We start from the raw sequence: 20,130 nt of genomic DNA, 5'->3' as shown, positions 1-20,130 counted from the left end.
CAATAAAATGATGGACAGTGTGAAATATTATGTTGTTTATTAAGATTTGAAGTGAGTTAACAACATGCACTACCTCTTTACTTTTGTGGATTTTATGGAAATGTATCGCTGTGGGATGTTGAATGTCTGACTTTTATATGGGATCCTAAAAAGAACAAATGACCACATCAGATAAAAAGTGTATTTTTTTTTAGAATAAATACAAAATGTATATGTATAATATAGCTTATATGATACAGTCTGTAAGGTGTATATATATATATATATATATATATATGTGTGTGTATTTCTGTAATTAAAAGCTTGTACTTTTCCTGTTTTTTAATGCTTTTGGTAAAAACATCTGCTAAATGATTAAATGTAACTGTAAAAAGGAAAAACTTTTTTGTATAGTTATTATGTAATACATCCCAGACTTAGATTTTTTAATAACCGTTATCATTTCCCGAGGTCAGTTTAGTGTCCCGAGGGCCTCAGTTTCTATCAACACATGCTTGTGGAGAAACCAGAAATAAATAAATGACATGGGCCTTGTTTGTAAACCTCAGTTTACTTCATCACGCTTCAGAAAAATCTTTTCAAACGCATCATAAATCATCCAGTGTTCTACAGGTATGTCTGGTAATGAGGTTGTCAAATGCGTTGTGACATCCATTAACACACAACACACACACACACACACACACACACACACACACACACACACACACACACACACACACACACACACACACACACACACACACACACACACACACACACACACACACACACAGAGAGAGAGGAATAACCAAATCATCATAAGGCAGACAAACAAACCCAAATATCACAGTAAGGGAGTGGCATCAATAATCTCCCGTTTCCCAAACAAAACTCGGCCGTCTCCCTCTGCGGTTGCCATGGAGACAGTGTCTTCACATGCCTTTGAACTGCTGCATAATGGACAGGAGCTGCTCACTGCGTTTTTGGATATTGCACTGCTCCTCTTTGAGTCTCTCCTGCTCCTGGAGCACCTCCTCCTGGAATAATCAGACCGAATCGATAAACAAGAAACGGCAGGTGACGTGGTGGCATTATGAAATGTTAAACGGCCGTCACTCCATGCATAGAATGAGATATTTGCCAGAGTTTTAAATGCGGGTTCAGTGTGAACCGCTCCTGCAGTGACACGTTTTATTCATTATCAGTGTGAGAAAGTCACCGTTTGTGCAGGCACGGCTGACTTGAAGTGGACATTTAAAGGAGTAGTTCATGCAACAAATTAAATAGCTAAAATGTGATGGACAGTGTCCAATTCTGAAATATTCTGTATCAAGATATGTTAATTAAGATTTGAAGTGAGTTAACAGGATGCACTACATTTTTACTCTTGTGTATTTTATGGGGAAAAAATCATTAAATTGTATATATACACATTACACTCATAAATATATTTGTGATGTCAAATCGATTAATTGCGATTAATCGCAACTAACACAAGTTTTTGTTTACATAATATGTGTGTGTGTGTGTATATATATATATATATATATATATTTATATATGTGTGTGTGTGTGTGTGTGAGAGTGTTTGTCTGTATACATACATATATATATGTGTGTGTGTATAAATGTGGTTGTATACAGTATATATACACACACAGGCATATATATAATACATATAAATATAATAACATATACAAACACATATATTACATAAACAAAGACTTATCTCAGATGCGATTAATCCAGATTAATTGGTTTGACAGCATTAATATAAATATTGTATATATGAATTAGTGCTGTCAAATCGATAAATCACAATTAATCAGATCAAAAAGTTTGTTCATATCTGTGTATATGTATATATACTGTATGTTTATATATATATATATATATATATATAGACACAAACACACACATATACATAATATATATCTATAAATATAATATATACACACACACATAAATATAATTTATAAACAAACTTGTATGTTAGATGCGATTAATCGATTTAACAGCACTGATACACACACACACACACACACACACACACACACACACACACACACACACACACACACACACACACACACACACACACACACACACACACATTCTTGTACATCTATCTTTATGAGGATATTGTCATTCATTGACACAATGCAATCTCTAGCCGCTTACCCTAACCTTACCCATCACAACTAAGTGCCTGACCCGAACCCTGACCCTAAACCGACCCTTAACCTCATTATAACCTTATCCCTAAAACCAGAGATGGGCACAAATACATCAAAAAGTATTTAATTACAAATTACAAATACTTACTCATCAAATGTATTTAAATAAAATACAGCTGTGAAAAAAGAATTTAATTAAAATACAAGTAATTTGTCATTTGAAAATACAAAAATACAAACAAAATTTACAGTCTTTTGTAGCAAATGGGAACACAAAAAAATATAATTACTGTAGTCTTTCATTCACTGCTATAGAAGTTTACCCAACTATGACGCCTTCCACTTCTGAGAAACCCAGAAGGTCAATAGGATGTGTCACATCACATGATTTTCTTGCCAAAAACTGTGATATGCAATTTGGTAGTCCTATTTGTATTTTATGTCTATGGTCCTAGGTATAGTTCACCCCAAAATGAAAATTAGCTCATGATCTATTCACCCTCAAGTCATCCTTGGTGTATATGACTTTCTTCTTTCAGAAGAATACAATCAGAGTTATATAAAAAAAATGTCCTGGCTCTTCCAAGCTTTATAATGGCAGTGCATGGCTGTATATTTTTTGAAGTCCATAAAAGTGCCTCTATCCATCATAAAAGTGCGTCTATCCATCATAAAAGTGTGCCTATCCATCATAAAAGTGCATTTATCCATCATAAAAGTGCATCTATCCATCATAAAAGTGTGCCTATCCATCATAAAAGTGCCTCTATCCATCATAAAAGTGCGTCTATCCATCGTAAAAGTGCATCTGTCCATCATAAAAGTGTATTTATCCATCATAAAAGTGCATCTATCCACCAAGTGCTCCACAGGCTCTGGGGGGTTAATAAAGGCCTTCTGAAGCGAAGCGATGCGTTCGTGTAAGAAAAATATCCATATTTAAAACTTTATCGACTAAAATAACTAGCTTCCGGCAGACGGCCTACGCAAGTCGACTTATGCAAAAAGAGTAACACATGATGATGTATGACGTAGGATGTAGGAGTAGCGTAAGCTTTGATGCCTCTCATGGTTCAAACAAACAGGGCTGGGCAACAAACTCAAGCTCCTCTGACCTTTCTCTTTAAAAAAATGTCGTTTTAGACTTCCAATACGTGACTGGTGTTTTGTTTTGCTCTATCCTCAGCACTTCCGCGTTCGTCATTACAGCCAGAACGCGGCCATTAAAACTTAAACGGCCATTCACTGCCATTAAAGCTTGGAAGAGCCAGGACATTTTTAATATAACTCCGATTGTATTCTTCTGAAAGAAGAACGTCATATACACCTAGGATGGCTTCAGGGTGAGTAAATCATGGGTGAACTATCCCTTTAAGCCTGGTGATGAAAGTTAATATATGCGACATAAAATGATATATTTAAAAAAGTATTTTAGTATTTTAAATACAAATTACAGTCTCTCGAAGTATTTAATTACAAATTACATTTCATTTATTTTTGTTAAGGAAAATACTAATTACAAAATACTCAAAAGTAATTAAATACGTATTTCAAATACATGTAATTAAAATTCTGCCCATCTCTGCCTAAAACCAAGTCTTGACCCTCAAACAGGCCTTTAAAGGGGTCTCAGAAAGTGAGGACCGGCCAAAATGTCCTCACTTTACTCTCTTTGTCCTCACTCCAATGGTCTAACTCAAACTGGTCCTCACAAAGATAGTTGTACAAGTACATACACACACACACACAATAGTGTGTGTATAACACTAGTACTAACTCAGTTAAAACAAGCTGTTTTTGTCTCTGCCTGCCAGCGGTTTGTATGAAGTAAATGTTTGAGGTTATTTTAAAGCAACACACCCTCAGTTTACACAGCTCCTTCCTCTCCCTGTCGTTCTCGTCTGCCCGCGCACGCAGCCAAGCCTCGTTCTGAGCTTTGTGTCTTTCCAGCATATCCTGCAGTTCCTGTCCAATCACAGCCGCAAACTTCCTTTAGCAATTGTGAGGAACAAGAAAATGAATCTAATGACGTCATCATCAGTGGTACCTGTCTCTGTCTCAGGAGATGCTCATTTTGAGCGTCTCTCTCATGTTGTAGAGCCTCTGTGTCCCGTGCAAGTGCTTCTTTTTCTCTGTTTCAGGGGGAGAACAGATTCACGTTATTAGCGATTTAGACAATTCATTTGAAATAACCAAATACGGCATCATCTCTACCTGTCTAGTTTTTGGAATTCCTCATCTAACATGGCAAAAGCTTTGTGGATCATGTTCATGGCTTCATCACGAACTGTACTGAAATCTCTATGACCGCTCACCTGGATGAAAGTGACATGGGTTTATTGCCTTGGTTACAAAATCATATATTTCCATATATATATAAAGAAATGATGTGAGCCACGGCATCTAAACTAAAGCATACACTTTCCCTTATGTATTCATTTATATTTAAAGCTAAAATCTGCATGCAAACTAACATTTAAAGGGGTCATCATGACATGGATTTAAAAAAATAGATTTTAATATGTCCCTTGAAGTATTATAATGTTAATGAAAATGATCATTTTCAACCTTTATTCTGAGCCTCTGTCTGAAATGATCGTTTTTTAAAAACATTATCCATATAAAACCATAATTTACAGACAAAGCATTATGAAATCATTTACTTATGTTTGTACTGTCAGATTCAATACAGTTGCTGGTTCATCTTTCAACTTAAGTTTATTTGTGAACCCTCCATTACACTGTGCCTCGCTGACAAAACTATCTGCAGTCAAATGCTCCGAACAAACATATAATCCTGCGACGCGATCCGGGACGCCATTAAAAGAAACCATCCACTTGTTTCAGATGCTGGGATTCTTCTAAAGTCTTTACAGAGACACAAATGAGCCGTTTAAACTGGACGAACGTTCTTTCACTCTTCCATTTGTCCTGTTGTCGACAGACTCGAGTGTGTGGAGTTCATCAGAAACTGAACACACATCTGTATCAGTGTAGACAGCGTCAGTCATTATAATGGCTTCTTTTTGCATTTGACACGATGTTAGGGTTGGGTATCGTTTCAATTTTAGCGATTCCCGATTCTGATTCTGCTCATCGAATCCGGTTCTTATCGATTCTTGTTTCCGATTCCAATATAAAAAAAATATATAAAAAAAAAGGGTAAATACTTTGGAAGGGAAGAATAAATATTTCTACCTTTTATTCGTGCCATTTATTTATTCATTTATTAAACAGGTATTTATGAATGAGACACTGAATTAATTAGTTTTAAACATGTTTGAATTAATGATTCAAATGAGTATTTAAAAAAAAAATAGCCTGAAACATGTTATTCTGTGTAGTTGTCTGATGTATGTAATCGTGATCTCCATTTTGAACAAAACAAAAACGATTATAAACCAATAGATTCTCAGTTTATCCTGAATTAGGGGCCGTTCACATATCGCGTCTGAAAATGCGTGAAAAGTGCGGCCATGTTTCGCTTTCTCCTTCTTTCCACAAGCGATTGCGCTCCCGTGGCGTCTGTCGTTGCTATGCAACCATGAACTGTGCTCTCCATGATGACAAGGAAGTATCAGGAGAGGATTCATTGATTTCTAGCCCTTACATTAGCTTTACTACTAGATATATTTATGGAGAGGAGAAATAAAAACCCGCCCTGTACAGCTATGATCAGCTGTTCGGCCGAGCTTTCGATGTTGTTGGTTTTTGTCACATGGTCTGCGGCGGGGAGCATGTCTATGTTCCCACAGCCCTATGTTCCCACAGCCCTAACCCTAACCCTAACATACCTAAACCTACCCCTCACAGGAGGGAGACTTGTCTGGGATGTAATTGGGCTATCCCTGTACCAGCACAAGCACTAAAACCTACCCTTCATAGGGGACATAGTTAAATGAGAGAACATAGGACTGTGGGAACATAGGGCTGTGGGAACATAGGGCTGTGGGAACATATGGTTGTGGGAACATAGGGCTGTGGGAACATAGGGCCTAATTTTCAAAATTTTCTATAAAAAAAAAATTCTTCGAAATGTGGGAACATAGTGCCGTGGGAACATAGGGCTGTGGGAACATAGGGCTGACCTCCTGCGGGGCACTTGCAGCATTTTGAAAAGCTGAGATTTTTTCATCTCCAGGCGCGCCTGGAAAAACACCGCATGCATGTCGCGACCGAGTCGCTTCTATCATGAGCGCGCTTGCCGCGTGCCTACATTTGAAATAACGAATTTGCACGCTCAAAAAACGCGATATGTGAACGGCCCCAAAGTCCGGAATCGATAAGCGGAATCGATATTTTTGGAAATTTGTTACCGGTTCTAAAATGGTACCGGTTCTTGATATCCAACCCTGCATCCAGTGTAGGCAAATGTCAGCGTTAAGCGTCTGAACACCAGTGGGAGGGGCCTGTGATGCGATGATGTTTAACTATTTGTCAATGTCTTGCTCTGGAGGCAGTCATATGCAAATGTCTTTGCCCATGTGACATCACAGATCTCGCAATATCACAACGAGACGTTTTTTGGAGCTTGATTAAATAAATGCCTTGTTCATAATGAGGAGAAGGTTTTAAGCTATGAAACTTGCAGGATGTTTTAATGGTATAAAGAACTCTTATATGTCAAAAGATCAAATGTCACGACCCCTTTAAAAGTTTGGGGTCGGTTAAATATTGTATGTTTTTTAAAGAAGTCAAAATAGTGAAATATAAAAATAAATAAACTGTTTTCTATTTGAATACATTTTCAAATGTAATTTATTCCTGTGATCAGAGCTGAATTTTCAGCATCATTACATTATTCAGTGTCACATGACCCTTCAGAAATCATTCTGAATATGCTGATTTGCTGCTCAAAAAATATTTATTATGATCATCAATGTTGTTTTTGCTACTGAATATTTTTGTGGAGACTGTGATACATTTCTTTCACAATTCTTTGAGGAATAGAAAGTTTTGTAACATTATAAATGACATTTCTGTCACTTTTGACCAATTTAAAGCATCCTTTTGGAAAAAAAAGTAGTAATAAAAAAAAAAAAAAAATCCAACCAACCCCAAACTTTTGACTGGTAGTGTAAACTGTCAACGACCCCAAATGCAAAGCCTTCAACAGTCACTGTTATAAATGAAATGCCTGGGATGTTTATAATGCAGATGTGTGACGTAAATCACCTGGATATGTTCACTCCTGTAGCTCTTCACGGTCACTGGAGACGGACTCAGCTCATACTTCACGTTGGGAATCTTTGTCGGTGCGAAGCTGATCAAGAGGAAATGATTTGAATAACAGAACTTTACTTTCATATGAAACTGGTAATGAAACTGGGTGTTTTAGTCACAGAAATGCACCCACCTATTACTGACACCCTGCAGTCCAAACTCAGATAAAATCTCCTTCATCACTATATAACAGAAGTAATGGCTCAAGCTCAAATAAAAGTAAAACAGCTGATTGGTATTTAGGAGTCGGTAACATTGAGTACCTGGCTGTCTCTCCGAGGGGTTTATCAATTTCATTATTTTCAAGTCATTAAATTCTTGCTCTTCATTTTTGCCTCCAAACACATAAAGCTGCAACCAAGAAGAAAGAAACTCACTAAAAATCAACTAAGTTAGATCTAAAAACACTGAAACACATTTTGCATCTGTTAAACATGGACCAGTGCTGTTTTTTGTTGTTGTTGTTGTTGTTGTAATTTTAACTGGAAAACTGGAAAATTGATCAACATTAAGTGTAAAAAAAATCTAACCTTACATTCGGTGTAATTATACAGTAAAAAACTGTTAAATGGAAAAAATTTTGTAAAAACAACAAACTTTATAATTTACAGTGAAAAGCACATACTGTCACAAACTTAAGTAACACTTTACAATAAGGTTTCATTTGTTAACATTAGTTAACAACATTAGTTAATATAAACTAAGAATGTTGTTAGTTAATGTGTTAACTAATGTTAACAAATGCTTGTAAAGTGTAAATTACTAAAACCAACTAAAATTAAAAATTAAAACTGAAAAATTTAAAATAAAAGATATTTCAAAATATCAATAAATACTATAATAGTAATAAATCTACGAAAGTAACACTGACGTACATTTCTTGTCAAACATTGTCATCATAGTCATCCTTAATTCTTAATTAATCCTTAATTCTGACTATTTTTTTACATTTTGTTATAAAGGATAAGTAATAAAAATTCTGAAATAACACAAATGGAAGTTATGATGTGATTAAAACACGTGACACAAATAAAAACTTTTACTTTGTTTACATTCCAGCTCTGCTTATTCTGGACATTCATCAAGCAACTTCATGAGGTGCATCATGGGATGCTTTTTGAAGAAGGAGCATTTCATGAAGCTTGTCCTTCAACTCATTCATTTTTTAAAAATGAAATGGAAATCAGTTAAGCAGAAACCTTTAGATTAATTGTGATCCTGAGAAACAGGAAGTTGAGTGTGTCCAGACTTTTGAATGGCAGTGTATGTAAAACAAACCCCCAGTAACACACACACACACACACTCACATACATGACTATGGACGATGAAAGCCGTGTGTCCATGACGTCTGGCGGGAGGGATGCCGACATACAGCGGGACCTTCCATTTCATCTTTGCTGGTGAAACAGGAAGAGTGTGTTAGTGTCTGTTCATTCACTGGATACTATTATGGTTTTTTTTGGTTTCTCAGTTTTGCTTCTCATCTTACCGATGCTTAATTTGTGAATTTCATTGCTGGATGATACCGCTCCGTCTGGATTAGTGATTGTTCCCCCAAATAAGTAAATATCCTGAATCAAAATAACAATAGTGTACTATTTGAAAAGTGTGACATGAAAAAAAAGTTTACTTTTGCTCATCCTTGAATTTTGTGCATTTCTGAGTTTTTAATTCTCCTCATCATGCACATTTATTTCCAAAAATGTACATCACTGATCAAAAGTTTGGGGTCAGTAAGATGTTTTTGAAAGAAGTCTCTTTTGCTCACCAAGGCTGCATTTATTTGATCAAAAATACAATAAAAACCGTAAAATTGTGAAATATTATTACAATTTAAAATAACTATTTTCTATTGTTATATATTTAAAAAATATAATTTATTCCTGTGATCAAAGCTGGATTTTCAGCATCATTACACCAGTCTTCAGTGTCACATGATCCTTCAGAAATCATTCTAATATGCTACAAATCTTTTGTAAAATGTCTTTACAGTCACTTTAGAATCAATTTAATGTGTCCTTGCTGAATAAAAGTATTATTATTACTTTTTTTAAATCATACTGACCCCAAACTTTTGAACAGTAGCGCATAAATCTAGTCATGTACTCTACCGTACCTTGTCATGATGTGAGGTAAAGGTTTGACCGGCACAAACAACAGGAGACTCTCCTTTGACCTGACACTGTTCCCACACCAGAGTCTCTATGGGAAAAGACATAGTTCATCATTACAGTCAGACTGTAAGGCCCGGCTGGATCGAACCAATGAGGGCAGTCGATCAGCGGGGAAGGTCTTTGCGCGTTACTGTCTTTCCTTTTACGCAACACAACAAGATTAAATGGAACACAATTCTCATATGTATTTTCTCGTTATTTCCATAAATGAAAAGGTTTTAATGATATCTAGACATCATTAAAACATGAACGAATGTTTGATTATTCTTTCCGACTCTTTAATAATATTTTTACCGCTCAGATTTAGGAAACTATATCAATCTGAGGCCCAGGTCTCGCTACTCAATCTTCGCCAGTTCTGATCATCAGTCAGAGGTAAAATTGGTTATATATTGTTGTATAATATCAAGAAAATGCAATTACCTGCCTCCTTGTTTATTGTAGATGCCCTTTTGTCACACATATTTAGCCAATGTATTGGATATAATGCATTGCATTCAATGTTGTTATTTATTTTGTTTGTAAAAGATGGCTTATATTTGTTTTGGCATAGATGTACAGTAATTGGTTATGTATGTACAGTATATGTGACTGTGCTAACCCATGTTTGAGAGGAGCAGAAAAGTGCGATTATGTGTGTGCGCTAGAGGACTCCTAGAACCTTAAATGAACTCAGCCATCTTAGTTGAGTTTACTGGAGTTCAAGGACATGAAGAGGTGGACAGCTTGCACCTGCCTGGAGAAGGATCTGGGAAACTTTGGAGGAGTATCAACCTAACGGCTGTTGTAAACAACAGGAGTATAAAAGACTGATGAACTGACTGCCTTTTGGGATACTGATACGCCAGTGCCCCCGACGCCTAGAAGCCCAGAGCTGAGGACAAGAAACCCCAAGCAGAAGATAAGAAGCCCAGAGCTTACTACACCTTTGATTCAAAACGTGATTATTGTATTTTATACTTAAACGATGAAGTTTTATTTGCCTTTATATTTTTGTTTATTATAAAAAGAAAAGTAACCAATAAAAAGAAATTTAATTGATTACAAAATCTGCCTACTGAGACTTAGATTTATGATGCTGGAAGACTTTTAAAGGGATAGTTCACTTTGAAATAAAATTTTGGCATGTTTTAGCTTACCTCAAGGGCATCCAAGATGTAGGTGTCTTTGTTTCCGCAATAGTTTCAATTTTGATATTTTTAGGTCAAACCGTTCTTGTCTGTCAGTCATATAATGCAGGTCTATGGTCACTGTCTCAAAGAGCATGCACAGAGAAGTCCAAATTAAACAATTCCCCATCGTAAGTTCACACTGATGGCCTAAGACACGAAACGAGCGGTTTGTGTGAGAAAACGAACAGTATTTATATCGTTTTTACCTCTTGTACACTTTCCGGCGCTTGCGCAGACTAAGCCAGAACGCGCGCACACGTCACACACCAGGAAGCGCGCGCGCCCTCAGATCACTTGGACGTGGTTGTGTAGAGGTAAAAACGATATAAATACTGTTCGTTTTCTCACACAAACCGCTCGTTTCGTGTCTTAGGCCATCAGTGTGTACTTACGATGGGGAATTGTTTAATTTGGACGACGGGGAATTGTTTTAATTTGGACTCTGTGCATGCTCTTTGAGACAGTGACCATAGACCTGCATTATATGACTGACAGACAAGAACGGTTTGACCTAAAAATATCAAAATTGAAACTACTGCGGAAAAAAAGACACCTACATCTTGGATGCCCTTGAGGTAAGCTAAAACATACAAAAATTTAATTTCAAAGTGAACTATCCCTTTAAAGACGCCAGTAGATCAACTTTACTTCTCTTATAATAGTTTTGGATTAGCCAAGCCCGTGATTGTTCACGTACACTTATCTAAAGCAACATTAAACCAAGAACAGAGGTATAGACGCACCACGATTTTAGATTGATCAACCAGCCTTCGCTGCTCTAAACGGAAATATCTCATCTCCACATTCAAGTACACGTGCAATGATGTCAGATATCAGCCGTCACTAATCCGGCATAACCTTGTGGGACTATACGAATCCAATAATCTATTTGGGAAAAAAACAATCTCAGAGTCAGTCAGGATAAAATCAAACGTTTACAATTTATTGACCAGGTAATGAAGCAATAATTCAAAATCCAATTCGCAAGAATAAAATCATCAGTTAATCATAACATAACAACAATTCAGGAATCGAAGAATTTGTAGAAATTATTACCTGGCAACAAAAATTACACACATGCGGTTGTGTGGGAAGTCAACCTACAGACTCCTCGAACTTTTCTACACCTTTTCCTTATATAACCAGATAATTCAATATTCTTACCAAATGGTGGCGTCTGTCATTATAATTAAATTTTGGTTCCCTATTGAGGGATTCACACTGTGAGATCAGAATTTGTACTTGAATGGGTTCTTGTTTTCCATACAGGAGGTATAGTCTGAATGGAGGATCTGGGGAGGGAAACACCTTTTAGAGACACATCACTTTTCTAATATTTTATAACTTTTTTTAGCTTTTCATTATGGTTGGGAGAATGAGACCATTTTACCAGGCGCAATGAGACACTTTAAATTATATCAAACATGCATAGATACTTCTTGTACATACATAACATCGCATAGGTTTTCAGTGTATTTTAGGTGAGGAGGAGGAGGAGGGGGATGAAGGGGAGATAGTGTGTGTGAAGTGTGAACTGCACTGTGTGCTGCGTCTCGGAAGTTCCTGTTACATATGCAGGAGATAGTTCAAGTGTTAATTCTCAGGAGGGCCTTTTGTTTCATCGAGGGGTCGATCAGACATACTGGCACCAGCCTTACAAGAAGAATTAGTCGGACAATTACAACTGCAATCTTTTGGTGCAAAACTATAACCCAGTATTCCCGTTGTTGTAAGGTAACTTTATTTGTACCCGTAGGTAGATTTGTTTTGCAGTATCCACACATTTTAGAAACAAACACAGACCATATACATTAGAGAATAAATATAATAAAAAAAAAAAAAATTCTGTGTCATCTGTGCATTTTGTTCCTCTGAATGACGGCTGCCGGAACAAACTATTTGTAAATCACTTTGTTCTGCACTTTGGGACTATAAACCTTCGTCTAGAGGGAAGAAGCAGAAATTTGGCACTGTGCAAAGGGTGGGAATCATCATTTAAAATCCAGCCAGCTGTACCTGTATTCAATGCATACATGTCTTTGAGTTGAGACCCATCTTCTGAACATCCACCGAACAAGAAGATCTGCTCTCCGACCACAGCAAACGAGTGATTATATCTACAGAACAAAAGAGGAAGAACACGATCAGATGGAAAGACAGCAGATGCTGGGCTTGAGTTTCTGGAATAGGAAAACCACAGAATGAATTCAGCTGTTAAAACGGTAGTTTTAAACAGATGGCCCATGATTACAGCTTCATTTTCAACAACCATTCAGTCAGCTAAAGTTACAATATATTTACTCTTTTATATGTTTGTTTTTGTTGCACACAGTTGTAAAGTTAAATCTCATATTCAGTCAGATCACTATTTACCTTTCTGAAGGCAGAGTTCCTGTAGTTTTAATAGGCATCCAATTCAATGACACTAAAAGAAATAAAGTATAAACATACAGTGAGTTGCTATTGACAGAACACTTCATACAAATATTTAAAAAAATGTTTCTCACAAATATGTCCTGACTTTGATGATGCTTTTGGGGTTTTGGAACAACATAAGAGCGAGTAAATAATGACAGAATTAAAAAAATGTGCATTTAAAAATAATTATGGAATCCCTCGTTACGGTAATGTGATCAATCGAATAAAAATTCAGGGTCACTTTAGTTTACGGTCCAATTCTCACTATTATCTAACTATTAACTATGATTTTTGTCTCAATAAACTCCTTATTACTGCTTATAGTTAGTAAGGTAGTTGTTAAGTTTAGGTATTGAGTGGATTAAGGGATGTAGGTCATGCAGAATAAGGCATTAATATATGCTTTATGTGTATTAATAAACAGCCAGTATCTTAGTAATATGCATGCTAATAACCAACTAGTTCATAGTGAGAATTGGACCCTAAACTAAAGTGTTACCAAACTCACTACAGAAACTAGAGATTCCCAACCTTTAACGACTTGTATAAACATAACCAACCACAAAACCATATGAAATAATCTTTATGATTTAAAATAAGAATGTGTGATGTGATTTTAAGAATATGTAAAATCATTATTTAATATTATGAAACATCAGTCAATTAAGCATTTTTGTATTATAGAACTTCAAGAATTAGAAATAAAACATGACATCAAGTGAACATTTTCATAATAAACAGAATAATTATGATAATTGAATGGCTGCATGAGACATTATAGGTCATTCGGTGTTTCAATTTGAACAATTAGTTATTATTAGTTAGACACACCTGGGTTAGTGACATCATGAACCCTAGAATTTACATAACCCCCCCCCAAGAACGTGATTTATAGATTATCAAGACAGAAAATGCTAATCAATGACTAGAAGATAATGACACATAAATTAGATTAGGTAAAAGGACACAAGCTCTTGAAGCTCCGCCCCCTGTGCTGGGAGCAACAGCTCATTAGGATTTAAAGGGACAGACACAAAACGGTGCGTTTTTACTCACCCTCAAAAAGTGACAATTTTAACATGCTATATAAAAATATCTGTGGGGTATTTTGAGCTAAAACTTCACATACACACTCTGGGGACATCAAAGACTTATTTTACATCTTGTGAAAAGCGCATTATACCACCCCTTTAATGTCTTACAATTCTGACATTTAACAAACATAATTTGTATATGTTTTTGTTGTGTCTTTCATCTCAACTCACTCTCATGAAAAAAAGGTGAAAACTTTACATTGCTGAACACGTTTAAAGTAGCCATGAAATCTAAATTTACCCTATTTACTTTGTTAGCGCACATTACAAGTCTTGTGGTGAACAATTAATCTGTGCAAGTTAATAGACAGAAAAAAATTTGTTTGTCGTGGTAATCTTCGTTCCTTCTCTGAAGACGTCAGTTTGACGGCTTTGGTTTTAATATCCTAAACCACTTCCCTCCAACCGTCAGTCCGCAATGAGCGAGGGATGGAGAGGAGGTGCGCTAAAGTAAAACCCCGCCCTGAAATATGTCACAACACTAACGTACACTTGGTTGCAACATCTGGTTCACAGGGACTTTAATAATGCCGTCCAGTGTCTGAGATGGACAGGGATTGGTGAAGTCCTCACAGTACTGACCTGTGTTGAACATCATGAGATCTTCGGTCGGGACTCCGCCCAAAATCCCTCCGTACACATAGATATTCTCTCCCAGAGCTGCTGCGCTGTGTCTCAGTGTCCGCAGGGACACGCCTGCAGTGAGAAGCTTCTCCCACGTCAACGTCACTGAGTTATGACCAGACAAAACCTTAAGCATCTTAACAACAAAAGCTATTCATTTTCATCTATGGTAGTCATATGCATTGACACTCACAGTATTATGCACAATAAATGGTTTAGTGTCTTACCGATGTCAAAGCAATAGACGCCTGGGAGACACTCTTTAGCGTCAGGATGTGAGGAGCCTCCAAACAAATAGAGTTTTCCTTTAACAACACTACGGGAAAATGGGAAAACATGTTTTGATGTCACTTTTGATTTATCATCAAAATGAAGTGTGTGTTTATATATAAATATATATGCACCTCTTGATGGAAGTAGCATCACAACATTTATTTCCATCAAGAGGTGCATCCATTTTTGGTCAAGATCTTGTATTGCCAATGCAAGAGTCCAGCACTCTGTAAAGTCTCTTCCAGCACATCCCAAAGACACTCAATGAATTTAAGATCTGGACTCAGAGAAGACGATTCATGTGTGAAAATGATTCTTCATGATCCTCCCAACCATTCTTTCACAGTTTGAGCCTGACGAATCTTGACATTGTCATCCTGGAATATGGCCATTATGTGTCTTCCTGCATGGCTGTTTAAAGGGTCACTCTCGCCAAAATTGAACCTAGGCTCTTTTTGTTAATCTACCCGAGTCATACTTTCGTGTAAAAGTACAATTAGAATGGAAACGCCACTTTCAAGATTGACCGCATTTTCGTTTTAGGTCAAAATGCCTTTTGAATGGGGCACTTCTATGATAGCATCAAAATCGCTATTTTTAAAACACTAAGAAGGCTCGACACAACATGAAACTGTGCTGGAAGTATCACCAGGGGCTCTACACATGACCTCCAGCATTGACTACATTGTTACATTGACTACAAGTTTACTAAAAAGAAAGATTTTGTACGACTCAGTTTATCAGTTTGTGTTTCCGGTGGCTGGAATTTTGTCAGTCAAAAGTAGTCGATCTCCGAAATGCAACGTAACATGAGGAGAGTAAAGATGGAAAGCTCCTAAAGCTTGTTTCCATATAAATTCACGTTTAATTTTTTTATCCAAGTTATCATGCTTTTCATTGAAATTACAAGTTCATGACATTTCCTCATATGGAGTCGGTTCATTACGTTGCATTCGGAGATCGACTACTTTTGACTGACAAAATTCCAGCCACTGGAAACACAAACTGATAAAGTGAGTCGTACAAAACCGACTTTTTAGAAAACTTTGTAGTCAATGCTGGAGTTCATGTGTAGAGCCTCTGGTGATACTTTCAGCAAAGTTTCATGTTGTGTCGAGCCTTCGTAGTGTTTTAAAAATAGCCCCATGCACTCCCATTCAAAAGGCATTTTGACCTAAAACGAAAATACGGTCAATCTTAAAAGTGTCGTTTCATCTAATTATGCTTTTACACGAAAGTTTGACTCGGGTAGATTAACAAAGAGAGCCTAGGATCAATTTTGGCGAGAGTTACCCTTTAAGAAATGGAAAGCTACACACTCCATCAATTAGGATTAGAAGAACTGCTGCCAAACATACAGTATAACTACTGCGCACTCAGTGTCTCAACTCACTCACTCGTTTCCATTCACTCCTTCAAGTGAACTATATTAGTGAAGTAATGTAGGGAATAGTGAATGAGGGTATAGGGGAAGATTTCAAACACAGCCACAGTTTTTTAGCAGCCATTATTTGAAGCGCCAAGTTACTTTAAAAAGGTGATCTGCTCTATTTTGATTGCTATTGTAGACATCAGTGTTTATATCCGAACTATAAACTTTTATCCAAGTACTTCTGTGATAATTTGAATTATTGTAACACAGAAATAATGACACTGTATAGTTGAAAAGACTGAATACTACATGACAACGGCTCTCTCTGGCTCAGCGGCAGCTCCAACTCAAATCTGAATGTTCACTGTTATTGAACTTGTCAAAGGTTTAATAGACACAGAAGAACCGCTGTCATTTAGGAATAAGATCGTGTGAGTGTTTAATTCAAGATCGCAAATTAAATGTGCAGCTCTAGTTATAAAATTTCACAGTATTACTGTTTTATTGTAGCCTGGAAAAACCCAGACAAACTTCCGGCAAATTTAGATTTGCTCTGCAAGTAGTCTTGCAAAGAGCTCATTCAAGCCCATTTCTAATCCGTCCAAATCAAGGCACCAATCAGAAACGTTGGGGCGGGCTTTACACGATGACGAATGCTCTGATTGGTTTTAGGTCTATCCAATTGCGCCCAGAGGCATTTGAGCGACGTCTGTTGGTGAAGCGCACCAACTTTTAAACGCATTATTATATTCAAATTGCAAACACATGAGGACAGTCTCCATGAAAGACCCACTGGCAGATGAACGTGCTACTACATTTCTCTCCGAAACGGTAGGAAATTAAATTAGATTTAATAGAGGATTTTAACTGTGACAAGATGATTGACAGGGCAGTTTACGTGACAGGACGCACGCGACAGATCCGTCCGATAAAGATGACGAAGTAGTATGTCCCAAAGCTTGCCTACTTTTTTGCTACACATTCAAAAGTAAATACCTTTTCTTCACAAAAAGAGTACATACTTTTATGGCGTAGTGTAACTTAGGCGAATTGGGACGCAGCATATGTCTTTACACGATGACGGTCGCTCTGATTGGTTATAGGTCTATCCAATTGCGCCCAGAGGCATTGAGCGACGCCCTTTGGAAATGAGTTATTAATTAAGCTTTGCCAGACCATAACTCAGTTACTACTGAGAATGGTCTGGTTTTAACCAGGCTAGTTTTACTGTATTTTTGATCCAGTAAATGCAGCTGTGGTGAGCAGAAGAGACATCTTTCAAGAACATAAAAAAAAACTATAGTGTTTATATCATTACCATAGAGTGTGTCCTTCTCTTACTGTGGGAACATCACCTTTCTGGGGCATCAGCTCCCACGTTACTCCATTAGATGACACTAAAACAGAAGAGAAAGTTAAAAGAATGAAAACTGTCAATAACAAAACCATTCATGCTTTAATAGCAAAATATTTCCCCAAAAGTAGGCTACCTGTAATCATGTAAAAGTCATTAAGATATATTGGAGGATCATCCTAAGGACAGAAAAATAGTTCTTATTGTTGCAAAAACGCTTTTTTTTTTTTTTATGAACACTGAAATAAGTGCAGTTTTCAGCAGTTTATTAGATTCACACACCTCTGTGATCGCGCTTGATGCTCCTCCAAACAAGAAAGCAATATTTCCTGCAACAGTCATCGCATGGCCATATCTGTAAACAAGTGTAATGCTTATGGTCTACACTTAGCAATCTTCATTCAATCTGTAGAGGCATCACAAATGACAAACATATGCAAGCAGAACTGACTTACCGTGGGCTTGGTGGGACCCCTGCAATTTCTTTGTCAACCCAATGTCCACTTGCTAAAGCCATTTTAGCATTGGTTAAGTTATTTTCTGACACCTAATTGTGAAAATCAATAGGGAATGTATCATGTGCAAAATGTTTTACTGTCCCATTGGGAAACATTCACACACAGGCAAACTCTCTCTAGCAGCCAGTAAGATGAGGATACCGGTTGCTTAGTGACACAAATAAACAAACTTTACCAGATAACTGATCTGGTGCCACAGTCGCCCGAGGGACCCATTTAACTTAATTGAGGCAAACCATGAACATGATTAAGCCTTAAGACTGAATTGCTCCCGTCAAAAGTACTAATATTATATATATTAACTTACAGTTTTTCTCAGTCGTTTTGGTGCATTTCTCACATCACTATTTACATTTGCACAACAGTTAGTTCAACCTCCACAACATTTAGTCATTTGTGCACATCATAGTAGCAGTTTCTCATTCCTTCCAACAAATTGCAAATGCTTTTGGACATTTCATACAACTCTCTGCTGTTTTATAACATTATCATTTGCTTATGTCATGTTAGTCAAAATTAACTATACTTGTGAATGCTGAATAGTCATTCCATATAAAACTAATAGTCCTCATTTCATTGCTCGAGTCATTACATACAAAAATGTTGAACTAGTTGTCAAAATCTGTCAAGCAAATTTTACACATTTTTTAAAAATCTTTTTTAATCGCCACTCGAGGAGATACTTTCCTCGCTGCATTGCAAGAGATGATATTCGCTGTGATGTAGATGAAATCACGTGGCCAGACAGAGAGGAACATCTGGATGTGCATGAATGATTACAGTATGTATGTTGTATGTTCAGTTCCAATATGTACTGCAATATTGTTTCCAGTTGTGCACAGCTCTACCCAAAGGGAGTTTATGTTTGTTGTAAATAAGGGTGTATTTTTTCTTTTGCACAATGCTGTGAACAAATTAGAATTGCAAAGAGCATATGCAGTAAAAATGTGAAACATACAGATTCAGTGTCTTATACTCAGTTACCTCACTAAATAAATACAGTAATGTGTAACTTTACTGTATTTTTCAAATGGCTGTGCAAATAGTATATAGTGCTGTCTTGAGCATTTTCAGGTAGTGTCACCAAGATCTGACTTTTTTGCATTGGAAAACATTTACAGAGTAAACTGTCAAAGCCATTTGACTATATATCTTGTTCATAAACAATGGTGTCAGGACTTTTCATCTTGATGACACTGACACTTTCATTGACATGAATACTTGCTTTTGAGGAATGATCTCTCCATTTTGAGCAAGCGACACACTTTTGCAGGTTATCAACTAGGTTTTGCAGTTTGTACTAATTGTTTTGAGAACTGCATTAACTGTTGTGCAAATGTAAATAGTGATGTGAGAAATGCACCAAAGCGACTGAGAAAAACTGTAAATAGACTGTATTGTAGAGATGAAGCAAAATACTACAAAATCACTCTTATGGTCTTTATCACATTTTTAAATACAAAATAACTTTAAAAAATATTTTTGTTTATAAAATAATATTTTTAATAGTTTTTGTATTTTTGAATATAAAATGTTATTGTTTTTAATGCAATATTCAGCTTAGCTTTCTTTATTTTGCTTCCAGTTTTTTTATTTATTTAATGTACTATTACAGATGGACGGACAGAGAGATAGATGGACAAATGATAGATAGACAGACAGTCGGACAGACAGGGAGATGGATGGATAGAACGATAGATAGAATGATACATAGATAGATACATAGATGATAGATCATAGACCGACAG

The 20,130-nt window shown here is 36.5% G+C and overlaps 1 protein-coding gene across 2 annotated transcripts; it reads right to left on the bottom strand.

Moving 5' to 3' along the window:
- Positions 1-274: 274 nt before the first annotated feature.
- On the bottom strand, positions 275-20,107 carry LOC309489320 (uncharacterized protein). Of its 2 annotated transcripts, XM_082158062.1 has the most exons (19): positions 19,765-20,107; positions 18,320-18,684; positions 18,147-18,219; positions 18,001-18,043; positions 17,829-17,907; positions 15,093-15,181; positions 14,824-14,970; positions 13,103-13,154; positions 12,746-12,846; positions 9,500-9,585; positions 8,873-8,954; positions 8,695-8,780; positions 7,646-7,733; positions 7,516-7,564; positions 7,335-7,422; positions 4,374-4,474; positions 4,207-4,291; positions 4,020-4,124; positions 275-1,019 (listed from the first exon to the last, which is right to left on the bottom strand). In XM_082158062.1, the coding sequence occupies exons 2-19, from the start codon at positions 18,379-18,381 to the stop codon at positions 915-917; spliced, it is 1,521 nt and encodes a 506-aa protein (XP_082014188.1). In that variant the 5' UTR covers positions 18,382-18,684; positions 19,765-20,107; the 3' UTR covers positions 275-914. The 2 variants fall into 2 exon arrangements, with proteins under 2 accessions (XP_082014188.1, XP_082014189.1); XM_082158063.1 differs by lacking the exon at positions 19,765-20,107 and having other exon boundaries at positions 18,316-18,324.
- Between the last annotated feature and the right edge of the window lie 23 nt (positions 20,108-20,130).

This window comes from Leuciscus leuciscus, assembly GCF_965113295.1.
Source record: "Leuciscus leuciscus genome assembly, chromosome: 24".
In the NCBI taxonomy this organism is placed as follows: Eukaryota; Metazoa; Chordata; class Actinopteri; order Cypriniformes; family Leuciscidae; genus Leuciscus; species Leuciscus leuciscus.
Note: the sequence above shows the minus strand (reverse complement) of the source record. Positions and strands in the feature narration are given on the sequence as shown.

What these genes read in the sequence shown, in the direction of transcription:
- LOC309489320 (XM_082158062.1), bottom strand. Translation starts at nt 18,381, where the DNA reads ATGGCTTTAGCAAGTGGACATTGGGTTGACAAAGAAATTGCAGGGGTC. An exon ending in CCCCTCGGAGAGACAGCCAG is followed by an intron (nt 7,565 to 7,645) that starts GTACTCAATGTT and finishes TCTGTTATATAG; the next exon opens with TGATGAAGGAGATTTTATCT. An exon ending in ACAGGAGTGAACATATCCAG is followed by an intron (nt 4,475 to 7,334) that starts GTGATTTACGTC and finishes ACTTTCATCCAG; the next exon opens with GTGAGCGGTCATAGAGATTT.